Source organism: Sceloporus occidentalis, unplaced genomic scaffold, assembly GCF_023333645.1.
Source record: "Sceloporus occidentalis isolate IW3139 unplaced genomic scaffold, rSceOcc1.0.p SCAF_2, whole genome shotgun sequence".
NCBI classification, from domain to species: domain Eukaryota; kingdom Metazoa; phylum Chordata; class Lepidosauria; order Squamata; family Phrynosomatidae; genus Sceloporus; species Sceloporus occidentalis.
The window spans coordinates 259219389-259234377 of NW_028316982.1; the positions used below are offsets into that span (position 1 = coordinate 259219389).

General features: G+C 39.6%; 1 protein-coding gene across 8 annotated transcripts in view; it reads right to left on the bottom strand.

Annotated features, from left to right (window-relative positions):
- The window catches only part of FAT3 (FAT atypical cadherin 3), a 631203-nt gene that overhangs the window by 220307 nt on the left and 395907 nt on the right, over window positions 1-14989 (bottom strand). For all 8 annotated transcript variants that reach the window (XM_089512860.1, XM_089512858.1, XM_089512859.1 and 5 more), the window contains exon 4: window positions 10623-10684. In XM_089512860.1, the coding sequence (XP_089368986.1) occupies window positions 10623-10684 (62 nt within the window). The remainder of the gene's footprint in view (window positions 1-10622; window positions 10685-14989) is intronic.

Here is a 14989-nt window from a genome sequence, read left to right on the forward strand (position 1 = left end):
GGGTCAGCCTTTGGAACCGTGGCCGTGTCCAACGGCCTGGAGCATTTTCCCTTTCCGGAATCAGCTTTTGGGTTCGGTGTCAGGGCTGACGCCTCGGAATGCTTGTCCTTCCTTGGCATGACCTTCGGGTTCGAGGTCTCTCCAGCGGACATAGATTTCTTAGCTGAGGGCATCTCAGCTGCGTCGTCGGTGCTGTGCCTCTGGGTCTTCTCAGGCGCCTTGGGCTCAGCAGAAGAGGGCTTGGTCACCGAGCTCGACTTGGTCTTGTCCTTCTTGATGTAGACCGGGGCTGGAGGCTCAGGAGACTTCTCCCCCTTGGCCGTGGCCTGTACAGAAGACACAGAGGCCGATCTAGGGGGTAGGCCCTCAGACCCGCACAGTTTGTGGGGATGTTTAGAGGGCTTGGCAGTCGGTTTAATAGGACCAAGGGCCAAATCAAAGGCAGCACTAACTTCAGCCGAACCACGGGCCGCAATGGTGCCTGGGGCCGATGTTGTACTGGCAGGGCTTCCACGAGCTGAAGTCGAGGCATCCAGTGCCAGGATCACCAGGACGGAAGATGGTTTTGAATTTGAAAAACACTGTTAATTCAGTATAAAGCGGTATATAGATGAAGGGGTTTGTTTGTTTGTTTGTTTGAAATCCAGTTTGTTTCCAACTGGGTTCTTGCAGCTCATATTTCAGGAAGGCATTTCCCATCTGCATGCTCGTAGCCTCTCACTTTGTGTGCAGGTGCAGGGCAGGGACTGGGTCTATTCCAGATACTGTAAATTTCTCCTTTCTTGGGGTGTTATCTCTCTTACCTCTTCTTCCTGTAGATCACTCAATTGGCTGCTGGACTGAGCCAGAGGAAGGACTGACGATGGTAAGTCAGCTTCATATTCAGAACCCAAACTTCCAGACCAGGGGTGGAGGCTAATGGGTGGATCTGCTTCATCCAAGCCCAGGTGTCAAGGAGGGGCATAACGTATGTTGTTTAGAATATTCACTAGGCAGCAAAAGATGTATTCTGCCTACAGCACTAGAAGTGGAACTGTACATGTCAGCAATGCTGAATCATTGCACACCATGTATTATGGATAGTGGCTGTGCACTGCACATTGTGGGTGTATGTTACACATTTCACAATGGCACTCAGTCATCAATATGTGCTGCACATTGTTGCTATTGCACATGGGAGCTGTGTAGTCCAGGCATAGCATCCTTCTGCATGTGGATATCTATACTACATGGAAGGGATGATGGATGCAGCCATTATTTGTTACATGGAATAAGGAAAAACATTACCAGTTACTACATTATTAATGAAATGATGGTTGCTAAGCTTTTGTTATCTCCAAAAGTCATGTTACATGTAATGTAATTACTTTTAACACATTACTTCTGCTATTACTTGCTCAAGTCCTGATTTCTGATGTCATCACGCCGTGCATCTCCTTGCCACCACCAGCTGGAGCCACTGATGTAAAAAGCAAGCAATGAAAGGCACAGTGTTGTGCAACCATGAAAATACAGGTCAAGCTTCAGGCACAGTGGAGCTTGATGGAACTGCCATTTTGAGCTGCACTCCTGGGATTCTAGTAATGTTTAGCTCCACCTCTCATGTTTTGTAGCTTAAATATGTGCATCCTTACCCCTGTAGTAAAAATTAGTAGTCAGCTCTCCATATCCATGGATTCTGCATCCATGGATTCAACTAGCCACAGTTCAAAATATTCACACACACAAAAGTTCCAAAAGCTAATTCTTGATTTTTACCTTTTTATAGAAGGGACGCCATTTTATGATGCCCCTTTACAAAATGGAACTTGAGCATCCACAGATTTTGGCATCTGTGGGGAGTCCTAGAACCAAACAACAGCAGATGCCAATACTATACAATCATTAAAAAAACCCAGCAAAATAAAAATGAACACATTAGTCCCTGTAACAATATTTTGCACTATAGTATGCTTCTGTCTAGGATTTCAACTTTAAACCATTCCAGGGACGTAGCTAGGATTTTACGAAAGGGGGTGTGTGTCCAGACTAAGTGCCACCATTATAATGGGGCTTGGGTGTGGTGGCGCAGCAGCACACACCATTCATTTTTCTAATGGAAAGGGGGTCTGGACCCCAAGAACCCCCCCCCCCCTTGGCTACGTCCCTGACCACTCTGACTCTCCAGCCTACTTCTTTCTCTTCAGCAGGTAATCTGAATTCCATGCAAACACTAAAAATCTGTGCCAGCAACACTAAAAAAGAAATCTTGATTTCCCTATTGATATCTATGGGTGGCTTTTCATTTCTGTGCTTAGGGAAAATTAGGAATAGTTTCCTAATGAGCCAGGAAATAGACTATTCAGACAATTCAGTCCTTTTTCTTTTAATAATGATGAGTATTTACCTCCCTTTCTAGACACTCCATTGCATTCCTCACCTCTATCAGACTAGTCAAGGTTCTTGTCTCCCAAAGTGTGAGCCAAATTCAAAACCAATGAGCAAAAATTTTATGTGGTAGTTGGAAAACCCCTCCCCCTATTTTCCTACGTATTTGTTTAAAGATTGCATCTCCAAATGTAACCCTGAGTCAGTTAATACTTTTCTTACATAAGTGCAGTGTCATTTTGACTACCTCCTTGCTATGAATAAGAAATACAGTGAGATTTTGATATCCTCTGGTGTTTGGTTCTAGGACACCCCTTGAATACCAAAATCCATGTCAAGTCCCATTATGTACAAAGGCACATAAAAAGGTGTGTGTGTATGTAACAACAACAGTTGCTTTTTGGAATTTATATATTTTTGGAATATTTTCAAGCCATGGTTAATTGAATCTGTGGTTTAAAAATCCATTGATATGGAAGGCTGACTGTAAGGAGGATGCTATTACCACTTTAAAATTTCTGTGATTATTTACATTCTATTCCAGTAAGAGATTTCAGTGGGGAAAGTACAATCTTTATGTGACATTCTAATAATACTTCTTCCAATTTTAATCTCTCTTCAATAAAAATAATTCTTTCTTTCCTACCAGAGTATTTAAAAAAACAACAACAACCCTATCTCCGTTTACTATCTGGTTTTAAGATCTGCTTTTCTCTTGGTTCTATCACTATCACAGTCACATCTGGTGAAGACACAGGACACAGCCTTCTCAGTGGCTACTCCCAGCCATTGGAATTCCCTTCAACAAGAGGGTAGGCTAGGAATGAACAAAGCCTAGGCTAGGCTCCTATCCTAGTTGGTCTCTCTTTCCCAACAGGCAGGCCATTTATAATCATATGGCAGAATGGTGTTTAAAAGAAGAATGCACCGTTTTTCTCTTGTATTTTTTCTATTTTGTTTCAAGTGTATCTCAAACTGTTTTTAACCATGTGCTTTTTAAGAGAAATACTTATTTTTGTTGCTGTTGCTGAGTGCCTTTGAGTTGTTTTTGACTTTTGGTGACCTTAAGCCAAATCCATCATGGAGTTTCTTGGCAAGATTTGTTAGGAGTGGAATTTCTGCTTTTGTCTTCCTATGAAGCTGAGAGATTGTGACTTGTTCAAGGTCAACAGTGGGTTTCATGGTCTCCAGAGTCCTATTCTAATACACAAACCACTATACCACACTGGCTTTGTCAGTCTGTCTGTCTATATATCTATGTTTTTTTAAAATTCTTTGTAAAACAAGATTTTAGCTAAGGTTATATTTTTAAGCATTATAGACCACTTTAGGTCCCATGTTGGGAGAAATGTGGGGTATAACCTGAACAAATAAATAGAATTAATACATAAAATAATTAGGTGGGTTAGCAGACCCAACATTTCATCTTGTTTAGGAAGTGAAACATTTCTCTTAAACAACCATTTTCAAATGTTCAGTGTATATAAAATTTGGAGAACACAAGGCTTAGTTTCTTTTCTTTTCTTTTTAAAAATCATATCTTGTTTTGGGATAATGACTGTATAAGAGAAGATTGGCAAATTTTCTTTAAAACTGTGGGGATTATCTCTCCCCCTCTCCATCTCTTGAACATCTGATTTAGAAAAGGAAAAAGAAGTGTACCAATTGCAATAAAACAGAGGGAGGGAGAGAAGGAAAGAAGGAGAAGAGGGAGACAGAGATTATTGCTCTGCTAGTCCAGCACTGCAAGACAGTAAATACAGGTATCCTGGAAACCTCAATCTTCGCTCACTTTGTAGGAAGCATTTATTTTCATTTATCTGATTCAAAAGACGGTAACCACTGAAATTTCATTTCCTTTACTATCCTGAATGTTTAAAGAGCTGTCCTTATCCCAGTCCCTCATCCATTTAAGTCCCCCCCCCCCTCTTTGTGTGGAATAATCAGAGGAACTGCATTTAGGTTGCTAGAGGTTATAAACTAATGTAATGTTCAGGTAATTTCTATCCAATTTAAGCTTGAGCTATTCTATTTGCGGTATCTTGGTGAAGGCGGTATGCATGGGGGGGGGGGAGAAAGTATGGATCAGAGGTGACCAATAGGTACAGGGCAGAACAAAATGAAAGTGTTTACATGCAAAATGCATATTAAAATTTCACTAACTGCTATGACATGGAGTTTCACCAAGCTGTAATAGCAGAAATGGCAAACAGCAGTTAGACATGACCAAAGTAGCATATTGGTCCATGAGATATTTTAGATCTGAAAAATATATTTCTGAAAAGACTATAAGTGATTTAGCATTACAACAAATGTTTGACTCTGAAGATTTTAGATGAATATCTACATTTATAACATTTGTCCATCACTATCCTTCATCCCAAATGGTTTGTAATGAAACGACAAAAGCTTTTACTTAAAATATATGTGACTTTAGATGTTGGGAAAGAACCAGTACCTTGCATTTTCTTGTACTACTCATTTTTCAGTACTTTTAGAAATTATCCACAAGCATTAATATGGGTGCTATTTTCTAAAGATTATAACCCTAGCAATCATAGGATAAGAGGTCAGATCCTCTTAGTGATGACCAACTGGTTTAAAATCAAAAGAGACAAACACCTAAGATGACAAAATAAATAAGAGGGATAAAGTGGTCCAGTATTCACAATGCAACAATGGAATTTCCCAAGAGCCAAGGCCTGTGACATTCAAAGTTCATAAACAGTCTGCGGCAAGGGTAGAGCAGTATGAATGCCAAGTTTGCAAAATGATACTAAATTATTCATGAAGATGAAATACTAAGTAGAATACATCTAAGAGGACACCTTCACTTATGTGTGTCTCAAATGCCTGGTTGTAAAGAGGGCCAAACACATTTGGTGGGCAGCCATCAGAATCTGCAGTGAAACTTTCTGCCTACAATTGTAGCGTCTTTCCCAGAAAGGATTTGAAGAATAACTGGGTTTATCCTCTAGCCCCTAAAACATTGTTTTATTTCGATGGAGACATAGGTAATAAATATAGATTTCTATTTATAGTTGTGATACTGGACAGTGAAGAAAGCTTTATGGATATCATGTATTGCTGAAATGACTAATAAATGGACCCTAGAGCAGTGCTTCTTGGGTTTATCTGGGGGACCAGTAATTATTATTATTTTCTGACGTGCCAGGTACCAGCAATAAATTTGTTACCACTGGGTACAAGTGTTTCTTTCTTTCCTAGAAACTTGCCAGGGTCTGCCAGCCAATGGCTCATGGACCAGCACCAGTACAAAGACTATCAGTTTGAATATCACTGTCCTAGAACATATCAAGCCTGCTCTCTCTCTAGTAGCCAATATGACCAAACTGAGGCTATCATACTTTGACCATACTATGAGACGATATGAATCAATAGAAAAGACAATAATGCCTGGGTGTGGGAGGCAGTAGAAAAAGAGGGAAGGCACAACAACTCTGAGTCTGCAAGACATGAGCTGGACTGTTGATGACAGAATGTCTTGGATGTCTCTCATTCATAGGTTCATCATAGGCTGAAGCCAGTTTGATGACATTTAACAAGATACAGAGAGATAAAGATATCCACTTGAAGTGTGAAGATTAAGTTTATCTGAATGCATGCATGAAATTTTAAACCAATGCAATATTCTTTAGCAAATGTTATGAGTCAATTTATAATCTTTAAGAATATCATTGAACATGAATGCATTCTCTAACAATAAACATTACTGGTAGACTGTTTCTGAATCAAATTGATGGAAATGTGTCTATAATTATTCTAAATATCTATTGTAACCCGCCTTGATCCTGTGGGAGAAGTGGGATACAAATAAATTATTATTATTATTATTATTATTATTATTACATGTGAAAGGGATCTAGGAGTCCAAGTAGACCACAAGCTGAACATGAGTCAACAGTGCGATGCGGCAGCTAACAAGACTAATGCGATTTTAGGCTGCATCAATAGAAGTATCGTATCTAGATCCAGGGAAGTAATAGTGTCACTATATTCTGCTCTGGTCAGGCCCCACCTGGAATATTGTGTCAAGTTCTGGGCGCCACAATTCAAAAAGGACATTGAGAAACTGGAGCGTGTCCAAAGGAGGGCGACTAAAATGGTGAAAGGTCTGGAAACCTTGCCCTATGAGGAACGACTCAGGGAGCTGGGGATGTTTAGCCTGGAGAAGAGAAGGTTAAGAGGTGATATGATAGCCCTATTTAAATACTTGAAGGGATGTCATATTGAGGAGGGAGCAAGCTTGTTTTCTGCTGCTCCAGAGACTAGGACCCGGAGCAGTGGATGCAAGCTGCAGGAAAAGAGATTCCACCTCAACATTAGGAGGAATTTCCTGACAGTAAGGGCTGCTCGACAGTGGAACAAACTCCCTCCAAGTGTAGTGGAGGCTCCCTCCTTGGAGGTCTTCAAATGGAGGCTGGATGGCCATCTGTCGGCGATGCTTTGATCTGGATTTTCTGCATGGCAGGGGGTTGGACTGGATGGCCCTTGTGGTCTCTTCCAACTCTATGATTCTATGATTCTATGATTCTATTATATAAATGATATCAACATTTATCCTGGGTAGTAAAAGGTTTTGAAGCCTAATAATTATTTCCAACCTATCTTCAAGGCAAGCCTAAATATCCTAAAAAGCACCATATCCTGTCTGATATTGGAATGGGTCAGCTCTGGTTACTATTTGAATGAAGACTGCCAAAGAATATCAGGTGCTGTAGGCTAAATTTCAGAGGACAGAACTGGCAGAACCACCTCTGAGTATTCCTTGCCCAAGAAAACTCCATGAAATGCAGGGCATTGTAACATGAAGGCACATACATGCACATATACATAAACACATCATTTTCAAGGCTGGCCTAAACAAATACTAAAAACTGACACAAACCTGGACAAAAAAGAAAGCTTCCCTTTTCCCATGTAAAAACCAGATGGATCTGAGAGGTTGAGCTATCCTGGGAAAGTTATCTTGAGACTCCCACGAAAAGCTCACCAAAAGTGTCGCCGCAGTGAACTGTGATACTAACTGTCTCCCTACAAATTCAGCTTTCTCACACTACCTCCTCTTTTGCTTGTGCAGTTCCAACTCTTTTGTTCATCTCAGGGTTCATGCTGATAGTTATGAATAGGCAAAAGGAAGACCTTTGGGTATATTATGTCACCATCAAATTTAGAGGAAATGAGGGCAGACTTATTTCAAGACATAATTAAAAGATCTCCATACTCATGGGGCCCCGTCAATGCCACTGTCCCGCCTATCTATCCATGCACACACCATGACAGCGGAAAACGGAAGCATTTAGTTCAGTCTTCAGTCAGATACTCTTTTCAAAGGGAGCCAATTTTATTCTCTTTTCATGCCATTCAAGCTCTAGCTGGAGGAAAAGTGTGAAATAATTCCAAAGGGCTAAAGTGGCTCTACTGGGGGATATTGTGGTTATATATTGTCAATTAATGGTTTCCCCAGGAGGTTAATTAAACACATTAAGAGTCAAACAGTTCATAAAATGCTCTCAAAATGTCATAAATGAAACACTTCCCCTTCAGACAACTCAGTGCTAAACTGTCAACAGTCTGTTTGTTTTTTATTATTAAGAAACATGATGTCAAATGGGCAAAGGTTAATGGGTTCTAAATGTGGAAATGAGGGTTGGGGAGGCCACTATGGTTCTCCATTCTTTGCAGCTGCCTGTCCATATTCTGGCATCTACTAGTATTGGAAGGTGTTGAAGCTGCAGTATACAACAGCATGAGCCCTCCAGACTATTCCACATTCAAATAGCCTACGACAGTGAGATTTGTGTTCTTCTCCATCCTATTACTCCAAAATATCAAATTCCCCATTAGCAGTGTGTAAATCAATCTTACTCAGTGAATAAATTCTAAGTGTAATGAGTCACCTATGCTGCAACTTCTTCCCCAATTAAAAATAGATACCATTTTTATTTTTTAAAAATAGTGGGCATTCTCAGGAAATACTCAGATTGCTGTGTTTAATTTGTATGTCCAAAGCCCACAAAATAGATGAAGGCCCTAAGAGTTCTCATTAGCATCTGTGCTTTTGTGGTGACTCAATTTTAGATAGTCGCTTTTCTTGAGCAGTGAAAAGTAAGCAACCACAACAAGAATTTTAAAAACAGACATTTCCAGAAACCAATTATAACACAGATTTATAAGATTATTGAGTTGTGTTGGTTTGACTCAAGACCAATTACTTCATAACCTCCTTCTTGGCCTCATGGGCTCTGACTTCCTCTCTTTCCTGGTTTACTGGAAAAGGAGACTGTATAGTCTGGAGAAAAGCCGAAACAATCATCAGAAGAAAGCAAATTCTGGGGTTGAAATGGCAGTACAGATGCTGGAGTAGTGCCTGAATGCTGTAATGAGCCAGACGATCACCATTAAACTAAAACAGAATCCCAATAGGGATTTGTGGATCAGTCACTCTCACGTTTTATTCCATGCACATGGTTGCTTTGCAAAAGAAATAGCTAATTCTGGGTTGGACTGGATGGCCCTTGAGGTCTTTTCCAACTCTATGATTCTTTGATTCTGTACAAAAATGCTATAAGTAGCTACTTAGTCTGTGCAAAATTTACATGTGACTGCTTTGCACCTTGTTATGCATATTCTGCACAGGAAACATTTCTGTGCAAAAAAAATTTTTTTGAGGAAAAAATGCTATTTTCTGTACAGAAAAATCTGTTTTTTGCACATGCAAATTTTGCACTGAAATAACTCTCATTTCTCCTGAAAACAAATAACATAGCTACAGTAGTTTACACACTGGTAACTTCCTGATGATCCTACTGTACTGTGCACTTGGGGTTTCCCCTGAAGGCAACTTGGAAGCTGCAACTAGTGCAAAATGCAGCAGCCAAACTGCTGATCAGAACAGCAGACAGATACCATATAACTGTCCAGTTGTGGAATGTACTCTATTTAAAAGCCTGCTTAGCACTGACATTAACTTAATTTTGGTATCAAGATAAAATATGACTTTATCTAATCTGTACATGAATATGGTTTTAACTGTTTTAGTAGATTTTTAACTTTTTAAAACTGATTTAATTTGTTTTTACATGTTACAGAACAGTACATTTTTCTCTGTTTTTGTTATGTGCCATGAAATCAGATTCAGCTTATAGTGATCCTGGGTCTACACAAGCCAGAGTACTGCCTCTGGAATATTCTGGCCCCATAGCTGGCCCAAATTCCCCTGTTACCTGTGCAATCCAGAGTGATGCTGGGCGGTTGTCTACGCAGTAATGATATGCCACCCGCCACCACAAGTCGATCCCTCTGAGGTCAGAAACGAGGCACCCAGTGAAACATTTTATTTATTTATTTATTTATTTATTTATTTATTTAGCACTGTAGATTTACATATTCAGCCTCTTTCAAGTAAATGAACTGAGGTCAAGGTCATGTATACTTTTTTACACCAATGCAATTATCCATCAGGATTGTTACACTAGACCTCACAGCTGTGCAACTCACCATGCAATTGGCACCAAGATCTTAACAGTTGTCAAAAAGCAACCCAACAAGCCAAAAATGTGTGTGAGCAGACAATACAATCCTTGTGCTAGTACAACAGTTTGTGCTCTTTTGCTAGCATAGTCCCCACTGGGTTCATATATGGCAAAAACCTATAAGCTTCCATTACCTTGTTTGGAGACAATTAAATCCTGCACAAAAGACATATTCCCTTGGAATCATAGTTGTTTGATGAATTGAATTATGAAAATTGAAGCCTAGAAAAGTTTTCTTTTTAGAGCATAATACCCAAATCCTCCAGTCAAAGACTCTTGAGATGATTCTGACATCTAGAGTCAAAAAACCTAACTTTCAAGCTGTGGTAAGAACTTGTAAAAACACCTTTACCATTACATCCCAGCTGGACTAGCGAGGGTTTATATATACTATACTCCACATGAGGGACTGCAATCATGGTTTGTAGCTGGATTACCATTTGCCAAGTTCAGGGAAAGGAATCTAGCAGCACTTTTAAGACTTTAATTATACCATCTTTGTGGGTTTCAAATTTCAGTATACTTCTTAAGATGCACTCAGACCTCAAAAGAAAAAGAAAAAATTGGTACATCCAAGGGAAGGAAGGATGAGGGTAGAGAGAAGGGCTTCCTTGGAGAACACATAAACATGAGGTTCTAGTAAAACACCAAAGTGAAATCCAAAAGCTAAGTGTGCTCACCTGTTTTAGAGCATCTTACCTCAAGAAAATGTTCTGCCTGCTGTTCACGATCCAGTTTTCTTGAAGTTGTGGTTATGAGGCCTGTAAGAAAGAGGGGGGAAATTATTTTCTGTAATTGTGATAACTGAACTGGTTTAACAATGGATTTAGTTCAATACATTTAAACTCCATCTTCCCATAGGGTGTTATATAAAGACACTAGGAGATAAGAACTTGTGTGTTATATAAAGATACTACTTGCACCAAAGAATGAAGCCATCCACTTTGCAATGTGTGATGCTGAAAACTGGATAAAGCACACAGGTCACTGTTCTATATAATTCACCAGGTGGTTCTGTCAGGCTAGATAATAATTAATAATAATTTGTTTTATTTATATACAGCTATTCCAAAGATCATAGCGGCGAACAGCAAGTAAGCTAATTAGCAAGTAAGCTAAGTGATCCAAACTTCTTCAGAAAAGAAGGATCTGGTATCCATCCAAAACTCCAATGCTTAAGACATGGATCAACCTGTTGCATTAACGTTTGGCATGAAAGCCTCAAGGGATCCCTTCTACACAATTTCAAACTACACCTTCCTTCCTGAATCCCTTTGCTTATCCTACAACTCTGTTTAGACACAAGAAGACTAATTGTGTTAGAATGCGAGACCATACGGCTGAGGCTCTACTCAGGAGTGAGAGTCTACAAAGAGAATGCAAAAGACCTACTTAAAGGCACTGAGGAAGTATATAAGACGAGAGCTGAACTAAGAAGAGGGGGAACTTGAGCCACTATAGATTAACATGTAAAGCTAAACCACAATTTACTGTTCCATGTGTAGACCTTGGGCCCATATATCTACCCCTTCTCTCTTTACTGCTGGTAGAACTGATCTGTCAAAAAAAAAAAAAAAATCTCCTTTGTAACAAAGGTTCTTGAGAGGGTAGCTGAAGGCCAGAGGCAAACACTGATCTTGGGAAAATACTATTATCTAGACCCATCCGAATCAAAGTTTTTGCTTTGGTTATGGAACTGAATAGGTGTTGGTTGGCCTGGAGGGTAACTTTTGTAAAAAAAAGAAAAAGAAAAAGTAAAGGAAAAAAGCGACCATAACACTGACCACAGTTATGTTTCTGTTAGATAGATGTTGGGTTTTGTCCTATGTGTAGAACTGGTTTTAGAAGGTAAGACTGGTTAACTATGCTTTTACCCCTTGTTTTTTGATATGTTTCCCCAGGCTATCATTTTGTTCCCAATGTCATTTACTATCTACATGAATCTTCTGGGAGGATTTTGGGGCAAAGTATCATCAATGCACTGATGACATGCAGCTCTGTCCTTCTGTAATATCAGGATCAGGGCTGCTCAATACCTTTACTGGTCCTTGAATTTGGGAAGGGGCTGGATATGGGGCAACACACTGTGCATGAATCTTCAAAAAAGGTAGCTGTTTCAGGTAAATCATTCTTGTGTTCAGGAGAGAGGCTTACTACCAACTTGTCCTACACTATTCAGTGGAGCTTATTTCCAGTTAATATGGGTAAAGAATTGCACCCCAAGTGCACAATTTGAGATTTCCCACTGTGGAGAATTTCAGATCTCATTAATGAAGACTTGATTAGGCGGACTTCAGTTTCGTCCCTGACAACCATAATTATGATTGCATACATAATCAAATTGCTCATTCAGCTAAACATCAATTCATAGGTTTATTTATTTCTGAATTCTATATCTCGCCACCATCCCCCAGTAAAGCAACAAAGAAATCAATTTTATTCACTATTCTTCTTCATTAAAGAAGGCTCATTATCTAAACTATGAAAAAGAAAGCTCTCATCTATGCTAATGTGTTGGAGGGTCGCCCCCACCACATACACAACACTGCATATGAACACAGCAGGCACATGTAAAGGCATCAGAATAATAAGGGGCAATTTTATTATCCACAGAGAATAAGACGTCTTTTAAACACTAACAGCACATTCATCTACCTTAGCACAGTAAATTAGAGACTGACATAATGAAACAGAAGTAAGTGCCCCCTTTCCTTCTTTTTAAACAAACTTGCATCACAGAAAATAAGTTAAATGTGACTTCAGCCTGTAAATAAACATATCATTTATATAATTACTGATGTAAGCCTCTAATTTGACAAGGAATTTGTTCTTAGTCAGAATAAATGGGAATTTGTTACATATGACAACAGTCAAAATAGTTCCAAGCCAAATATGCATTTACTTTTTAAAAGCTGACACGTTATTATTGTTATTAATGTGAGAGTAGAGCCATTGAATCAATAGGATTTACTTATGTGTTCACTCACAATTTAACAATATGTTGAATAGCTCTACCGAGGCTGGAAACGACCATCAGGATTCCAGTCATCCCTGTCATAATAAAATCATTTTCATTTTGGACAGGGCAATGAGTGTAAAATGGCCTCATTCAGAGTTAAAACCTCCCAATCTCAAATGGTTACTTACCTACAGGAGGACACACAACATAGATGTGCACATGGAAACAAGACCTTGCCACAAACCCAGATGCTAATTGTGCCCATCAGGACCTAATGATATCACTCACAATATTAGCGGAACTTTCATTTGCTCATCCTTCAATATGATATATGCCATGCTCTGTCAGCAATGCCCTTCAGCACTCTGCATTGGGCAAACAGGCCGATCTCTCTGGCTGATAATAAATGGACATAAATCAGACAGTAGGAATGGGAATACACAAAAACTGACTGCACAACACTTCAATCTTCCTGGGATTCCATATTGGAACAGCAGTCTTTCAACAACAACAAACTACAAAGGAAGACTGGAAAGAAGAATAGAAGGAAATAATCACAAATTCTAGCCCATGAATAGAGGACTGAACAAAGACAATGGTTTCCTGACACACTAAACACGTTATAGCACTACCTAACCCCCCAGAGTCATCAGGGCTTTCTTGGCCAGTTCATCACATCTCCTTTCTGGTTCCCACACTATATTCCAATATTTCCACCACCATTCCTATGGTTATCTACTCAGAGAGATTGGCTTTAGGCAAGATCCTTCCTCCTGACTTATACCCCAGTGACAGTCATTCAAACGGAACTTGTCACCTCATCTTCATAAGCACAAGTTTTGCATTTCTATTGCTATTCTCTCACACAGCCTGCTTATACAGATCTGTCCCTGGACTGTATCTAAGAAAGTAGACTCAGGTCTACGAAAGCTCATGCTACCAACTTCTTTCTTTCAGTTGATCTCAAAGGTGCTACAAGATTCTTTTGTTTACCTTTTGCTACAGGGTTTTTGGCTCTTTTTCAGCAATGGCAGTGGCAGCCTCTGTGAGCTACTCAGCACTGCCAAATTTATTTTGAGGTCAGAAAAAAGTACCCAATATTGATAGTGTGGTTGGGTGCCTCATTCCGATATCAGCAGCAGCACCAGCTGACAAACAGGAACCATGCACAAATGCAACTGCTAGTCTTTGTTGCGAGAGCCCAAAACCTGCAGCAAAAGAGAGCAGGTAAGGGGTGAATTCATGGGGAATTTGGGCACAGAATACTGTGGGGGCACTTCAGAATATTCTGGCAAATTGTAGACCCATCCTTGATGGAGCTTTATAGTGCTTCATTCTGCTTCAAAATCTGTTAAGGATTAAAGTTACAGGAGCCTTGTCTTGGATTCAACTTGGCTCTCAAATAGTATTACAGAACTCATAGCCATCCCACTGGATTAAACTGGGTTAACAGCTGTTTCCTGTTCTCAATGAATCCTGGAAACTGTAATTCTAAGAAAGATACCTTTGTGATCGCCACAAGAAAAAAAAAAAACTTCTCACATTCCTTTCCAAACTACAACTCCCAGGACTCTGACATTGTTTTCTGGGGGGTTGGGGTGGGAGGGAATTGTAACAGTTAAAGGGATATAAAACCAATACATGTTTATAATTCAAACAGGAGCAGAGACTGTGGGCTATTGACTTATTTATCTATTAGTATTTTGAGTCATAGCCAGAGGTTACCTGCAGAAGCTCAGGAGTGGGCAAGCTTCCCTGTCTGTATTTGACTGGTCTATTCCAGGGGATGTTTTATATACCTTCTGAGAATTGAAGAGCGCATAAACTATCTTATTTACAAATTTGGTAATGCAGAACAAGCAACAACGGAACTGCCTTCAAAGGCTAAAGATAGATTTTCTTTCTCCTCAAAGACCACTAAAAACGAAACAACACTCAGTCTTTATTTTATCTAATGCAACAAAGTGCCTTGCCCTGAATACATTAAAATAACATATAAATCAACCATCACTAGATAGCACTGCATATCCCAGCTGTATCATACAGAGCAGAAGGCCTATTAATGGAAGACTCATAATGAGCTGGAGCCGGCATTAAATGTAGCAAA